Source organism: Salvelinus fontinalis, chromosome 21, assembly GCF_029448725.1.
Source record: "Salvelinus fontinalis isolate EN_2023a chromosome 21, ASM2944872v1, whole genome shotgun sequence".
Classification (NCBI taxonomy): domain Eukaryota; kingdom Metazoa; phylum Chordata; class Actinopteri; order Salmoniformes; family Salmonidae; genus Salvelinus; species Salvelinus fontinalis.
The window spans coordinates 15,926,856-15,943,911 of NC_074685.1; the positions used below are offsets into that span (position 1 = coordinate 15,926,856).

At 43.6% G+C, this 17,056-nt stretch overlaps 1 protein-coding gene across 4 annotated transcripts in view; it reads right to left on the reverse strand.

The window, feature by feature from the left end:
• Positions 1 to 6,010: 6,010 nt before the first annotated feature.
• LOC129818326 (phosphatidylinositol 3-kinase regulatory subunit alpha) overlaps positions 6,011 to 17,056 on the reverse strand; it is a 74,078-nt gene continuing 63,032 nt past the window's right edge. For 2 of the 4 annotated variants that reach the window (XM_055874097.1, XM_055874099.1), the window contains 7 exons: positions 11,660 to 11,867; positions 11,365 to 11,545; positions 10,967 to 11,235; positions 10,669 to 10,845; positions 10,463 to 10,537; positions 10,135 to 10,305; positions 6,011 to 9,633 (listed from right to left, as the gene is read on the reverse strand). In XM_055874097.1, coding sequence (XP_055730072.1) covers positions 9,444 to 9,633; positions 10,135 to 10,305; positions 10,463 to 10,537; positions 10,669 to 10,845; positions 10,967 to 11,235; positions 11,365 to 11,545; positions 11,660 to 11,867 — 1,271 coding nt within the window. In that variant the 3' untranslated portion in view covers positions 6,011 to 9,443. Of the gene's footprint in view, positions 9,634 to 10,134; positions 10,306 to 10,462; positions 10,538 to 10,668; positions 10,846 to 10,966; positions 11,236 to 11,364; positions 11,546 to 11,659; positions 11,868 to 13,775; positions 14,003 to 14,026; positions 14,737 to 17,056 lie in introns of those variants that run through there. The other 2 variants (XM_055874100.1, XM_055874098.1) reach the window with 2 other exon arrangements.

A 17,056-nucleotide genomic window follows, 5' to 3' on the forward strand; every position in this document is an offset into this window, starting at 1 on the left:
AATTTGTGGGTAGAACTGAAAAAGCGTATGTGCAAGCAAGGAGGACTACAAACCTGCCTCAGTTACACCAGCTCTGTCAGGAGGAATGGGCCAACTTATTGTGGGAAGCTTGTGGAAGGCTACCTGAAACATTTGACCCAAGTTAAACAATTTAAAGGCAATGCTACCAAATACTAATTGAGTGTATGTAAAATTCTGACCCACTGGGAATGTGATGAAAGAAATAAAAGCTGAAATAAATAATTCTCTCTGCTATTATTCTGACATTTCACATTCTTAAAATAAAGTGGTGATCCTAACTGACCTAAGACAAGACGTTTTTACTAGGATTAAATGTCAGGAATTGTGAAAAACAGAGTTTAAATGTATTTGGCTAAGGTGTATGTAAACTTCCGACTTCAACTGTATAAGAGCAACGTCAACTTACCAACATTACGACTTTCCCGAAGTAGATCCTCTCTTCGGACCACCACCCAGAACAATGGACCTAATCCCAGCAGCTGACCAAAGACAACGGCGATGCAGAAGGGGCAGACAGAGCGGTCTTCTGGTCAGGCTTTGTAAACGGGCACATCGCTCACAACTTCATCTTGCTCGTGCCGGCTTATAGGCAGAAACTTAAACAGGATGTACCAGTGACGAGAACCATTCAACGCTGGACTGACCAATCGGAAGCCACGCTCCAAGTTTGTTTTGATCACGCGGACTGGAATATGTTCCAGTCAGCCTCAGAGAACGACATTGATCTATACACTGACTCAGTGAGTGCGTTTAGAAATAAGTGCATTGGAGTTGTCGTAACCACTGTGACTATTAAAACCTTCCCTAACCAGAAACCGTGGATGGATGGCGGCATTCGCGAAAACTGAAAGCGCAATCCACCGCATTTAACCATGGAAAGAGGTCTGGCGAATATGAACAGTGTAGTTATTCCCTCTGCAAGGCATTCAAACAAGCGGACAGGGACAAGGTGGAGTCGCAATTCAACGGCTCAGACACGAGACGTATGTGGCAGGGTCTACAGGAAATCTGGGACTACAAAAACAAAAACAGCCACGTCACGGATACCGACGTCACGCTTCCAGACAAACTAAACACCTTCTTTGCTCGCTTTGAAGATAATACAGTGCCACCATCGCGGCTCGCTAACAAAGTCTGTGGCCCCCCTCTCTCCTTCTCAGTGGCTGACGTGAGTAAAACATTTAAACATGTTAACCCTCGCAAGGCTGCTGGCCCAGACAGCATCCATAGCCGCGTCCTCAGAGCATGCCAGATGGCTGGTGTGTGTACGTACATATTTAATTGCTTTCTATCCCAGTCTGTTGTCCCCAGATGCTTACCATTGTTCCTGTACCCAAGAAGGCACAGATAACTGTACTAAATGTCTACCACCCATAGCACTAACTTCTGCCATCATGAAGTGCTTTGAGAGGATCATATCAACACCACCTTACTGGTCACCCTAGACCCACTTCAGTTTGCATACCACCCCAAAAGGTCCACAGATGGCACAATCGCAATCGCACTGCACACTGCCCTATCCCATCTGGACAAAAATAATACCTATGTAAGAATGCTGTTCATTGACTACAGTTCAGCATTCAACACCATAGTATCCTCCAAACTCATCATCAAGCTGGAGGCCCTGGGTCTCAACCCCTCCCAGTGCAACTGGGTCCTGGACTTTTTGATGGGCCGCCCGCAGGTGGTGAAGGTAGGAAACAGCATCTCGACTTCACTGACCCTCAACACTGGGACCCCACAAGGGTGTGTGCTCAGCCCTCTCCTGTACTCCCTGTTCACCCACGACTGCGTGGCCATGCATGCCTCCAACTCAATCAGCAAGTTTGCAGACGACACAACAGTAGTGAGCTTGATCACCAACAATGACTAGACAGCCTACAGGGAGGAGGAGAGGGCACTCGGAGTGTGGTGTCAGGAAAACAACCTCTCACTCAATGTCAACAAAACAAAGGATATGATCGTGGACTTCAGGAAAAAGCAGAAGGAGCACCCCCCTATCCACATCGAAGGGTCAGCAGTGGAGAAGGTGTAAAGTTTTAAGTGCCTGGGCGTACACATCACAGACAAACTGAAATGGTCCATCCACACAGACAGTGTGGTGAAGGCGCAAGAGCGCCTCTTCAACTTCAGGAGGCTGAGGAAATTTGGCTTGTCACCCAAAACCCTGACAAACTTTTACAGATGCACAATCGACAGCATCCTGTCGGGTTGTATCACAGCCTGCTACGGAAACTGCACCGCCCTCAACCGAAAGGCTCTCCAGAGGGTGGTGCGGTCTGCATAACGCATCACCGGGGGCAAACTACCTGCCCTCCATGACACCTACAGCACCCGATGTCACAGGAAGGCCAAAAAGATCATCAAGGACAACAACCACCCGAGCCACTGCCTGTTCACACCGCTATTATCCAGAAGGCAGGGTCAGTACAGGTGCATCCAAGCTGGGACCGAGAGATTGAGAAACATTTTCTATCTCAAGGCCATCAGACTGCTAAACAGCAATCACTAACTCAGAGAGGCTGCTGCCCGCATTGAGACCCGATCACTGGACACTTTAATAAATTGTTCACTAGTCACGTTAAAACAATGCCACTCTAAATAACGCCACTTTAATAATGTCTACATATTTTACATTACTCATATCACATGTATATAGTGTATTGAGACCCAATCACTGGACACTTTAATAAATGGATCACTAGTCACTTTATATAATGCCACTTTAATAATGTTTACATATCTTACATTACTCATATCACATGTATATACTGTATTTTATACCATCTACTGCACCTTGCCTATGCTGCTCGGCCATCGCTCATCCATATATCTATATATTCTCATTCACCCCTTTAGATTTGTGTGTATTAGGTAGTTGTTGGGGAATTGTTAGATTACTTGTTAGATTTGTGTGGTTTAGGTAGTTGTTGGGGATTGTTAGATATTACTGCACTGTTGGAACTAGAAGCACAAGCATTTTGCTACACTCGCATTAACATCTGCTGACCATGTGTATGTGACCAATACAATTTGATTTGACTGTGTAAAACCTAGTAGTAGTTATTTCTCTGAGAGGCGGATATATATCATTTTGCAAAAAAACATGATTATTTGTCTCTGAAATGAAACCATCAATTTAAACAAATACAGGTGTGTCAATGAACAACCCCATGCCATGATTAGACAGTGGGAAAAACACACCAAATCTCTTACATAATTTCTTTAAACAATAAAAGCTAATTTACCAACATTTGTGAAAATGGATATATAGCATTTTGGAATGAAACTTTTCACTTACTCTCAAACCTTCCTCGTTTTATTTTTGTAATTTAACAAGGTAAGCCAGTTAAGAACAAATTCTTATTTACAATGACAGCCTACCGGGGAACAGTGGGTTTAACTGCCTTGTTCATGGGCAGAATGACAGATTTTTTTTTACCATGTCAGCTCGGGGATTCAAACCAGCAAACTTTCGGTTACTGGTCCAACGCTCTAACCACTAGGCTACCAGTCGCTCAGCCATAGCATATGATTAGCATATGAATGAGTACGATAACAAATGCAGACTCTTTCCATGATGAGTATGCTCAGGTGCATGCTTTAGTTTTCACTAAATACAAATTCAAATCAGTGCTGGCATTAGATGGATATCACAGGATAGAAGAGCATGCTGTTGAGACGTTAATCTGACAGAACTTTTAAAATGGAAATCCAAACACTGAGATTAAAACACCCCTGTTAAATTGGAATGGAATGGGCCTACAACAGTTTTTTCCCCTACTGTGAGAGTGTGTGCATGCACGTTCACTTCCTTGTCTCAAAGCATGTACCACATCCGCCAACAGTACATACCAACCACAGTCAGAACACATAAATGCGCATCCCATCTCATTACAACTAAGTACCTCAAAACATTTCACATGGGCCCACATCTTCTCTCTTTTTAACATGTACGTCATAATACAAATCATTAAATGCGGCTGACCTCTGCTGGCCTCATTTATAAGCTTAACCGTTGTAAATCTCTGTCCTGAAAATGTCTCTGCAGATTAAGCCCATTAATCAGAGATGTGGGAGCAGAGGAGACCATTAATGTCATCATCTGTGATCAAACGGCAGGAGAATCCACCTAAAGCAGCGTTATTACCCAGGGCCCAGCTGGGCGAGTGTTGCTTCGCTGCAATGTCATTTTCTGCACTACATTTATGACTGTATATAGGCTACTGTATGAGAATCTTATTCAGGTGTTTCAATGTGAACTGTAAGATTCGCTGGTAGCTCTAACTAGCCGTCATACACCTAGTGCAGATCGAACTAATGGTGGAACAAACATTATGAACGATGGGTTAGAGTTGTTCATATAGGCAAATGTGTTTAGAACACCAATTTGAATTCAAGATGGGAAACTACCTTGAACTTGTTAAGGCCTTTAGCTAATGGACACTCCCCCTTTGCCGTATCATTCGGTTTAACTTTGATACCATAATAGCTTTGTGCATAGAGGTATCTTGGAGTTAGGAGTAGAACTAACATTGATAACCAAAATGCAAATTATTTAAAATATTTCAGTATTATAAATTGAGTTTATGATTTACTACTTAAACAAGCTGTGACTAAATGCAGGCATAATCTAGTTTACTTCTGTCATGTTATAAGATGATCACTACATTTTAGTATGGAAACATTTGCTCTATATATTTATTCGTATGTGTGAAAAAGATGCAGTCCGCTGAGGTGTGGCTTGTACTCAGCTCGAGTACAAGTCGAGAGGTTAAGGTCATGTGCTCTGTGGTTTTACATTTTCCGTTCCCCATGCTGACGCAAACAGTAAACACAGTGGTTGTCAGAGGATACGCTTGATCAACCTCATCTATATCCTACATCTCGTAGCTACATCTGCATTCTGGCACTTTAGTTGAGAGGAAGTTCTAGAAGGTGATCGAATTATAACGAAATACTTTTCCGCATGTTTTAAAACTGAACATTCTAGAATTTCCCATCCCGGTGGTTCTAAATGCAGACTAAGGACACTGTACTGATGGGCAGGAGGGTGGTTAGTGTTTGCAATTCAAGGAACTGCAATGGGAAGAATCCAGTCTATATATACTTTTGGTCCGCATTGCTGAAATGATATCCCTCTCTCACACTCCCGCTCTCTGCAGATGATCACTCAAGTTTGCTGGGATGGCCATAACCTCCAGTGAACTATGTGCCTTTTGAGCTGGAGAAATGTTACATAACCTAGGACAAAGACTCATTGCTCCCAGTCAGTCAGGTCTGGTATGGCCTGCTGGCACATCACTGGATGTCTTTGTAACACTTAAAACCTGTTAAAAGACTGTGGTAAACTTGTTACACACAATGGTGGATCGCAGCCAATCCCTACTGGGTTGCTGCTTAAGACTTCACTGTGGATGGAACCAGTAGTTTGTATAAAGGGGTGACAAGACTGTTTTGGTGGGTCAAGGCATTAAATAAGTTAATTAACCACAGCCTGGTTAAGGAACACTGTGCTTACTGTGGTACTGTGCATAACAAAGAAAAATGCTAAAATCAAGTCAAATCTGATAAAAAGACACATTTAAATTTAATACAATTATATCATTAGCATTCTGTATCTGCAAGTAGAAATTAATTGGTGAAATGTAGGAACTGAAAGTCCATTCTAGAATTAAGGGATGAGTGATAAAATAGCTAATACCACATACGCCTATATAAATTCAGTCACAATGTGAATGTTCTCAGAGGGAACAAAGCGTTCAGACGCTCTCGGTTTTCTTATTACTGGTGACATCAATGCTGTGCCATCATGCCATACCCGGAATTTGCATAACCTAAAAAAGACACCCAACTGTACACAGAGTTCTGCAACTGAAAAGGAGCCTTCAGTCTTTTTTCCTTTGAAGTCATCTAGTTGTACTTTTCAGCTGGTATTGATCCATAGATGTCACAATATTCTGGTAAAATGGGCAATTTACTTCAAAAATAGTTTCTTAAACATTTTTATTTCATTTTAACAAAGCCTAATACAGGTTTGAAGACAACTGGGGAACACTGGTAAATCTCAATCTCACCTCACAGGTGACCGTGTCAACTGAAGTACAGTCATTGAGGGTTAAAAGAAAATAAACCTCAAAACGGTGCAGGTTTTTTCCAAAGAACACAGAGATGAAACTTTGGACAAAAGTGACAAACAAGACCATGGCCACCTGAGATCAAACTACAATTATACAACAAACTTGAAAAGGTATTGTATAGTACAATGGGTATTTATCCCAGAGGTGACATAGTAGCTTGAATCCAAACTTGCTTTGTTTTAACTGGTTCTGTAGTTATTGGCCTCGAAGTGAACCAATGTGAGTAAAGCAAAAGAAAAACAGTTAACGACGATTAATCTTAAAAAGAGTAGTTCAATATTTTACAACTTGGATGTTAGATGGTTCCTCACGCTGGAAGTAGCCTATTGGCCATGAGAAACTGTAATCCATGGTTCAGTTCTATAAACACCCACTAAAAAGCTAACAATCAATGAAAGTGATGGGCTATGTGAGCATGTAAAAAAAATGAAATCAATTAAAATCAACTCCATATTTGGTTTGAAGTTACTTAAAAGGTAAGTTGGCCATTACATTTTTTTGTTACGGCCAATAGACTACTTTCAGGGAGAGGTACCGTCTAACATAAAGTTGTAAAATAGTGAACTACTCCTTTAAAATGTGTAAAAAGGAAAATTCTACATGATAACCGTTTTGGTCATACACTGACGCAAGACTGCTAGGCAGTGTGAACAGCATCTCGTAAACACTGCACAGACTATTTTGCTCACGCTTTGTCAAAATCCACTCCCATGGGGGCTCACAAAGGTAATGTGTCATGCATGAAATGCATTGCTGTAAATAGGAATGGGGATTTGAAATAGCTATTGACTCTTGACCAATCAGAATGACGCACATCCACATTGCAGAGCTAAACAGTGGACATGCTGCTTTCCACTAGATGTTGGAACATTGCTGCAGGGACTTGCTTCCATTCAGCCACAAGAACATTTGTGAGGTCGGAAACTGATGTTGGGCGATTAGGCCTGGCTCGCAGTCGGCATTCCAATACAACCCAAAGGTGTTCGAAGGGGTAGAGGTCAGGGCTCTATGCAGGCCAGTCAAGTTCTTCCACACCAATCTTAACTAACCATTTTGATGCTCATAGACGTTGCCACCTCACAATAACAGCACTTACAGTTGACTGGGGCAGCTTTAGCAGGGAAGAAATTTGACTAACTGACTTGTTGGAAAGGTGGCATGCTGACGGTGCGACGTCGAAAGTCACTGAGCTCTTCAGTATGGGCCATTCTACTGCCCATGTTTGTCTATGGAGATTGCATGGCTGTGTGCTCCATTTTAATTTTATTGACTGTGCTTGGATGGTAAGTCTTTAGCTGATAGTCTAAAGTTGAATATAATATTTTATAATTCAAATAAAATCTATTTATCGATATAAATGTTACTATGTTTATCATTCTGGGGACATTGAGTTGAAAAGAAATGTTTCAAGATTATTTGTGTCATGCTAGGTCATACAATATCTATCAATGTGAATTTCCATTGATACATGTTTACAGTGTAGTACAGATTAAAATCCTAATTTTCACTCATGGACATTTGAATTTTTTAATAAAGGGGTGAAAAAACTAAAACTGCAGCAGTGACACTGTTTAATAGAGGGTTGCAGCAAAATTTTGGTACTTTCTCCAAGTAACAGAACCACTATGTATTCATAGACAAAGTCTTACGATATTAAGCAATCATTATTCGAAATGAGTTGATCCACCCCTTTAAACACTCAAAAGATTTTCTGATACAGAAAAAATACTGTAGGGACAAAGTATATGGGAAGATCAAATGTCTCCCAATTTATACTTTTAATAACAATTTGTCATTTAAAAACAGATTTGCTTTGATCTCCTTGTGAAGGGGAAAGGTTATATAACAAAATAAATCTATACTGTTGTTTCCATGGCGATGGTTGAAATGTTGAGTACAACATGCACCATTACGATTGCAGTAATCAACACATATTCCCATTATTCCATGCTAAGAGTGCTCATACTTAAGAGTCATAGGCTACGTCTCAAATGGCACCCTAGTCCCTGTATCCTATAAGGAATAGGCTGCCACTTTGGATGCTATGGGATGCTACCATTGTTTGTTTTTCGACTAAGATCTAGAACATGTGATTCTGTTAGAAATATTTATTGTGACTGAAGCAGCTGTCAAATACTCAAAAGGCTCTCAGCCTGAGAGGAATATCAGTTTGAAGCGAAAAAGTACTAATAAAACACTCCTATTTTATCAGTTGCTGATAAAAATTTGTAATAAAGTATGTTACTATTATTTACTTTCTTAAAATATGAAGCAGTTTTTATCTTGGCATTTTGACACAAAATATCCTCTTGGATATTTACATGGGAAAAATACACTTTTTCAAGCAATAAAAACAAGCTTATATTATGGGTTTGCAAAAGAATAAAAACAACTTTGCAGGAATAAGGGAGACACAGAATTGCATAGAATATTAGGATATAACTGAAAAGGAACTGAGCTTTTTTGGTATGGTAGGTTTTCATCGCTTTGTACTGACATTCTCCTCTGTATATATACATAATTAAGTATTTCCATTTCAAGTTCGTTCATATTTTCACTCATCCACAGTAGAGAACAGTTGAGTCTCTGCACTGGTTAGCAAGGGAAAAGTCCGGAATTCTTGCCACCTTGTCATCTCCTTTGCTACTTTGATTCAACAAGTCCATAGGAGTCTTTTTCAATAAAAAGATTATACTTTGTCAAAAGTGCCATTTTGCTACATTTATCAGTTGATCCACGGTCTGTCACTGAACACTTAAACACACAGGTGTGTTAGACACCCCCAACACCTTTCAGATACTGTTAGTTTTAGTCACAAGGACACACCCACTAACTCTCAAACACTCTCAGACACATACACACAGTAAAAACAAATGGGGAAAAGAGGTGGAACGGTAGAAGAAAAAAAAATATGCACTCGAGTTTTATCTGCGTTTTGACATTCCAGCTGGTAAAGCTTTGAAAATAACAAGCACCATTAGGAAAAGGCCTCCAATGTCCTCCACTCAGGGAGAGAGTTCAGCAGTTTCGCCTTGACTCTGTGCTCCCACAATAAGCACGAGAGTAACAAGACTACATTCAGGCTCTCGCCACTGCTCACAGTCAGTTCACAGTTGCTGAAATGTTTTCAGGCTTCGTTTTGCGGTTGTCTTTAGTCCTTTCCTCTCTTGTGGATAAAAAGTATGTATATGTTAGTAGGCAAGACACATCCTAGCTTTTTAAAATCCTTGAGGACAAAGTCTGAGTAGATGTTTCTGTCCGACTGAATGGCCGGTAAGGTCCTCACCGCCTCTGCTGTGCGTAGACGGGGTGCGCTAGTGTCACATTCAGAGAGTCATTGTGCTGGACCAGTGACGTGTGCTGGTAGTGGAGGACCAGTTCTTTGAGCGAGCTGTACAGGTTGTAAGGCTCAGCGAAGCCGAACCCTGAGGGCGTCTTGTTGATGACACAGTGCTTCACTTCACCTTCCACCCTGGAGAGGAGAGAGAAATGTCAAGTCATGTCCTGTTAGGTCAGGGTTGTACATTTTTGTTACAGCCTAGCACTACGGCACACCTGACTCTACGACTCGACAAACCATCAAGCCCTTGGTCAAGTGAGGTTCTACCCTACACTAAACTAGTCCACGGTTGAGCTGCAATGTTTACACTGAATGCTACACAAGTCTACAGTGTCTGATGTGTGTTTGCAGTGCCAACGTTGATGTACTGAACAGTGTAGAAGCTGATAGCTGGAATACAGGTTGAGGTAAACAGGTTGAGGTAAACAGAAACTGTGTAAAGCAGCACAGTCCCAACCTTCAAGGGAACACATAACACCTGTACCCAAACGGTCTCTGAACTGTGTTTGCAGTACTTCTTAGGTAAATTATGTCAGTAACCAAAGCAGGCAATGTCAGTTCTGGATGAGGTAGATGTGTACACAAATGTACTATAACGAGCAAGTAGAATGAGTACAAGGTCTTTATACGTACACAACACTGCAGGCGTAGCACCCTGCCTTGCTGCTGTCTCGAACCAGGAATGTTCCGTCCCTCTTCCCTCGGAGGAGGGCCTCAGCCTGAAGCCGGTTGATGTTGCCCAGCTTCCAGGAACGCTCGTCGTGGTGGGGAAGGTCCTCATCGTCATCCACCATAGAGTATTGACTGGAGAACACAGATGGACGGAGGGAGGGAGTTAGATAATTAAAGTTTGATATTGAATGTTTCTACCCCATTTAACAATGGTGCAATGTGATTCCCCTTTGTCAACTTTAGATACCAGGAACATAAAAAGGATGGAAGGCCAGTCTAGAATACTCACTCTTCTGTGTTCTCGTTTCTGATGTCTAGCCACTCGTTGAGCTTCTTCTGCCTGACTCCCTTCTGGGTCAACCACCTGGAACACAAGAACCATGACAACACCGATTAGAGACAGGAAGTAGGGAGACCTTTACAAGACGTTCCCTCACCAGAACAAAGTTATTTGAATTTATTTGAGACTAGGAGGTGGATAGAGATTATACTTACGTGAGGTACTGATCCCTGGTCTTGCGGAGCTGGATGAGGTCGGGTTTGATGCTGTTCATCCGTTTGTCGATCTCTCGGTAGTCAGCAGCCTGCTTCTTTAAGTCCTCCTCCAGACGCCGTTTGCTGTCCACGATCTCACTGATACGAGACTTCAGCTTCTCATAGTTGCCCATGATCCTAAGAAAAACAATAATTCACATAGTTAAGACACATGAAGAAATTGATCAGTTAAGAAAACGTTACTGTCCAAATTCAACCTTTTTATAATTTTTTTGGGGGTTTAGATGCAAGTCCTTACCTCTGGATCTCCTTGTCATTGCCTTCCCTCCTGAACTTCTCAATGTACTCCTTGCTGTACCGCTCTTGCGTTTGGCATTGCTCCTCGAATATCTTGATGGTTTCATTGAAGGCTTCGATCGCTGTCCTTTTCATTTGGATTTCCTGGGACGTCCTGGTGTACTCCTCGTAGAGTCGGTCATACTCTCGATTCTTCTCCTGGTACTGCTGATGGTACTCATGGAGCTTCTTCCCCACAGCATCAATATTGTCCTCCTTCACCACCTGATCCTGAGGAGGAAAGGAGAAGAAATGGATTGAATCTTCAGATTTATGATACATTTGCAAAGACCTTTTAGCTAAGATGTATTGTATGAAAAGTCCTAAACAAATAAAGTTGATGATTATGCTGATGGTTACCTGCTGGTGTTTGGAGACGGGAAACTGCAGCTTCACGTCTAGCTTGGGGTTGTACTGGGCCAGGGACTCGTTACGGTAGTGGTTGATGAGCTCCACCACCGAGTTGAAGGTCAGGGGGTCAGAGAAGCCGTATTTCCCATCCCGGTGGAATATCTTGATCAGCTTATTGTTACCCCCTTTTCTGAAGGTGGAAACCAATAGAGAGCCAATTAAAAACTAAATGATCAACAAACACTTGTTATCAAGAATGTTGAGAAGTCTTTAAGAGGAAGGGAATGGGGAAGGGTAGTCTTACCTCAACGTGAGCGTGTAGTCGCCGTGCATCTTGGTGGAGGCGTCACGGACCAAGAACGTACCGTCGGCCGTGTCCCTCAGTTTCTCGTTGACCTCCTCGCGGGAGATGTCTCCCCAGTACCACTCAGCGTCCTGCAGCGCCATGTTGTTGTTCATACCGTTGTTAGTGACAGCAGGGGGAGTGGGTTTTGGTGGCTTGGGAGGTAGGGCTGTAGTGGACAAAAGGGGAGAGATGGCTGCTTAGTACATGATATAGTGATACAGTCAAATCCCTAGGTCATTAAAAACGATCATAAAGTTATCAGGAGGGATGTCAGAAAAGCCTGGCGTAGTCTAAGAAAAAATTAGAATAGGTGTATGTGGTGCTTTCTAGGGTCAGCCATAGTAGTACGGCGCCCCTGGAGCAAATTAGGGTTAAGTGCCTTGCTCAAAGGCACATTGACAGATTTTTCACCTTGTCTGCTCGGGTATTCGAATCCAGCGACCTTTCGGTTACTGGCCCAATGCGCTAACCACTAGGCGACCTGCCGGACATGAGACTATAATGTAATGCTGAGCCAGCGTATTCCTGGGGGGAGCTGGAAGTGGGTGTTGGAATATCTATAGCTGCGAGATGCAATATTCCATTTGCTTTGCAGGTAATTAAATTGTCCCACAAATCTGTAGCGATACACATTAAACTGGACGCATCTTTGCCTCGCGAGCAGGAGACGTGAACCCAATCAAACGTCTGCGGCAGTTAGCAGTATCCTCCCCCCATCATCCTCCCCACTACTCTCTCCACTTGAGTGAGAGTGTCAGGGAGAATGGATTTCATTCATGAAAAAGAAGCCCCTTCCCATCACTATCTCCAGTCTCTGTGTTTGGATCTGACTGGAAATCAACCATCTGTTGACCCGATTATACCATGCACAGATTATCTCTGCCTTTCTGTAGAACGGCCACAAAAAATACCAAATAAATTACACTGCACAATTTCAGACCTAAATGGAGCACAGCTGTGATCCAGCAGCTCAAATACAAATAATGCTAAACAATTGGAGTATCATCCTGTAAGTCCTATAACTACATATCTACCAATATAACTGTCTGTAGAGACAAAAAATAAACAGATCCATTGACAAAAAAAATCATTGCGTGGCATTGAGCACATCCAGTCCCTTCTCTTCTAATGGCTTCTTCTCAGCAACAACATTCTCCCTAATGCAGATTGCCAGTCTGATTCTATGCTGCTAGCTCTAGTCTCCATTGTCTCTGATGCTGGCCCCTGCATAGCACCCCTTCAGAAATCATTCCGTGGAGATGGGCTCATCAAAACGCCCTAAATTCTGCACTGGATTGGCTAATCACAAGTGACATTAACCTGCGAGGGCCGGCTGCCTGGCTCAGGTTCCCTATAGCTGCCTCTCTCTTTCTCGGAGGAAGGAGCAGGCAGGAGCAGAGCTGAAATGGTAGCAGGCTATTTTTAACCCACTAGTACTGCTGCACTCCCTTTGTTCCCTCTCTCTCTAGCAGCCTGCCTACTGACCTGGACCTCTCAGGCTTTAGTATGTCAGGAGAAACACCGAGCCATGGGTATAATACACATGTTTATAACATGAGCCATATCCATGAGATGGAATATTATATGTAACAGTACATATAGTACAAATAACAGTACATAAACATCAACACCCAACTGGTGGCAGGAGTGCCTAAAGACACTGATCCCAAAGAGAGGAGCTCAGAGATAAAGCTCGGTGATGACCAGAGGGTATGGAAATGAAAGCAGTAGGTTTTGGGTTGACAGCCAAGGTGACATTTCACCACCTAGAAGAAAAAGAAACGCACACCTATTTAGGCGAGGTGCTGGCTAGCGGAGTAGAAAACTTAAAAATAAAGGAGAGCCGCACACTCTAGGAGCTCAGATGCAAAAATATTTAATTTACCAACGTTTCGACAGGCAAGCTGTCTTCCACCACCAGAACACATCACACTGCCTTGTGAACTTCCTGAGCTGCTGCTAGCCCCTAGCCTCATACTAATCTCCTGGTCATACTGAAACCAGTGTCTCAGCATGCAAAGAGACAGACTTGTCATGCAACATCCAACGTGACTGAGCGAGTCAGTTTGCCTACCTGGAAGGTCCATCTCTAAGTAAAATAAAGGTTCGGAATCAGCATCAAACTCAGATCTCAGACACAAGTCCTCCAAATCATCCATGTTTCAAAGATTGCCTTGTTGCACATTTGAATGATAATAGAATATCGTAATACGTCCGGAAAGGAGCCCTGTTCTCTTGTACAAGCGCCTCGAAACCCATTTTAAAAAGCCATCATAAAGGGCAGCTTGCCTGCTTCCTTGCTCAGTAACGCGTTACATCACTTACCACAGCCAATCACACAGGGGGACTGTCACCGACCACTCCTGCATTTTTCATTTCCTGAGAGCGATGTCGTCATTTTGAAAGCACACTTGCCTTTTTTCTTTTTTTAGTTGCCGATGCTATCCCTCAATGTGCACAGCCCATGCAGTGCAGATCACAGTATCTATATAGACTAGAACACGCGCAGGCTAAAATACCTCTATAACAACCTTCGTACACAGCATCCTTTCCAAAGATCTGACTATAGCTGCTGCCAAACCAAACCGTGCAACATCTTCTCTTAGCTGAAGCACAATGTGAGAGAAAAAAACCTGCAGCCTCTCTCTTTCTCTTCCACGCTTGCTCTGACTCAGCCCTCCCCTCTGCTCCTCTCTTGTTGGTTGCTCGCCCCACCTCCCACACGTTGTGCACAGGTTTAGTCCTGCCCACTGTTGGCACTGAGACAAAGCCAGCTTGGCTGCTGCATCACGTAGGCACAGTGGTGTAAAGTACTTAAGTAAAAATACTTTAAAGTACTACTTAAGTTGTTTTTGCGGGAATCTGTACATTACTATTTATATTTGACAACTTTGACGCCACTACATTCCTAAAGAAAATAATTTACTTTTTACTCCATACATTTGTACTTGTTACATTTTGAATGCTTAGCCGGACAGAAAAAAATTCAAATTCACACACTTATCAAGAGAACATCCCTGGTCATCCCTACTGCCTCTATTCTGGCGGACTCACTAAACACAAATGCTTTGTTTGTAAGTTATGTCTGAGTGTTGGAGTGTGCCCCTGGCTATCTGTAAAAAAAAAAAAAAGAATATATTTTTAAATCTATTTTTATAAGAATATTGTGCCGTCTGGCTTTCTTAATATATGGAATTTGAAATGATCTAAATCTTTACTTTTGATACTTCAGTATATTTAAAACCAAATACTTTTAGAGTTTTACTCAAGTAGTATTTTACTGGGCTTCTTTCAGTTGAGTCATTTTCTATTAGGTATCTTTACTTTTACTCAAGTCAATCAATCAAATTCAAATTTATTTTATATAGCCCTTCGTACATCAGCTAATATCTCGAAGTGCTGTACAGAAACCTAGCCTAAAACCCCAAACAGCAAGCAATGCAGGTGTCAAGTATGACAATTGGGTAATTTTCCCACCACTGCATAGGCAGGCCAGGCAGAGGAGCTAGACTACACGTCCTAAAGCCTGTGCACCAGTCACAGCCTCCCTCCTACTGTCACCCGCCATCCGGAGGCTCCAAAATACACCAGTAATCCTCCAGGAGTGACACTCAGTAAATTCAGAACTTCTCTGCACGGCTGAGGGACACTAAAATAGCCCCAGTTCTGGGTACGGGTTTAAAACTAGGGGCCAGGAGTGGAACGTGGTCATTGTCATCCCAGGACCGGCTTATGGAGACGAAAAGGATGAGGGAACGGCGTATTTCCAAAGGTAGCTTGGTAATGATGAAATAGGCCACATTGACTGAAAGTCAATATACCTGATAAAAGTTTATCTGCGTGACGAGGAGGACAGCTGAGCTTGGCTTTACCTTTATAAGGACACATGATCTCATTTCAATGATAGCTCGCTCTCTCGCACTAAATCAAAGTCATACACATGATTTTATACATATTAAAAACATGACTTAAGATAGCCTACATTTGACTTATATACGGATATAATACATTACTCAACTTAACTTGTGCTACATATGCAGAGGCTTCTTTTTCTTGAGCTCGGTCGTAAAACAAATTCCATTTGGGGCCACTAAAATTGCCTCTCTGAAACAGTATCGTCTAAATGGAAAATTTTGCAATGTAGTCCCTAGATAAATCAGCGTGCCTTTCTGACCACACAGACAGACAGCAGGGTGATATATGGGGTCTGTAAGAACCAACAGCTTCTAAAAGTACAGCAGGGGAGAGAGAAACAGACGGAGAGAGAGCGAGCGAGAGACACACACAGAGAGAGAGAGCGAGCGAGCGAGACAAACAGAGCGAGCGAGCGAGACAAACAGAGCGAGCGAGCCACAAACAGAGCGAGCGAGCCAGAGACACAGAGAGGGCGAGCGAGCCAGAGACACAGAGAGGGCGAGCGAGCCAGAGACACAGAGAGGGCGAGCGAGCCAGAGACACAGAGAGGGCGAGCGAGCCAGAGACACAGAGAGGGCGAGCGAGCCAGAGACACAGAGAGGGCGAGCGAGCCAGAGACACAGAGAGGGCGAGCGAGCCAGAGACACAGAGAGGGCGAGCGAGCCAGAGACACAGAGAGGGCGAGCGAGCCAGAGACACAGAGAGGGCGAGCGAGCCAGAGACACAGAGAGGGCGAGCGAGCCAGAGACACAGAGAGAGAGAGAGAGCGAGAGAGCGAGCGAGCCAGAGAGAGAGAGAGAGCGAGAGAGCGAGCGAGCCACACAGAGAGAGAGAGCGAGCGAGCCACACAGAGAGAGAGAGCGAGCGAGCCACACAGAGAGAGAGAGCGAGCGAGCCACACAGAGAGAGAGAGCGAGCGAGCCACACAGAGCGAGAGAGCCACACAGAGCGAGCGAGCCACACAGAGAGAGAGAGCCACACAGAGAGAGCGAGCCACACAGAGAGAGCGAGCCACACAGAGCGAGCGAGCCACACAGAGAGAGAGAGCGAGCGAGCCACACAGAGAGAGAGAGCGAGCGAGCCACACAGAGAGAGAGAGCGAGCGAGCCACACAGAGAGAGAGAGCGAGCGAGCCACACAGAGAGAGAGAGCGAGCGAGCCACACAGAGAGAGAGAGCGAGCGAGCCACACAGAGAGAGAGAGCGAGCGAGCCACACAGAGAGACAGAAAGAGCGAGCCACACAGAGAGAGAGAGCGAGCGAGCCACACAGAGAGAGAGAGCGAGCGAGCCACACAGAGAGAGAGAGAGCGAGCGAGCCACACAGAGAGAGAGAGAGCGAGCGAGCCACACAGAGAGAGAGAGAGCGAGCGAGCCACACAGAGAGAGAGAGAGCGAGCGAGCCACACAGAGAGAGAGAGAGCGAGCGAGCCACACAGAGA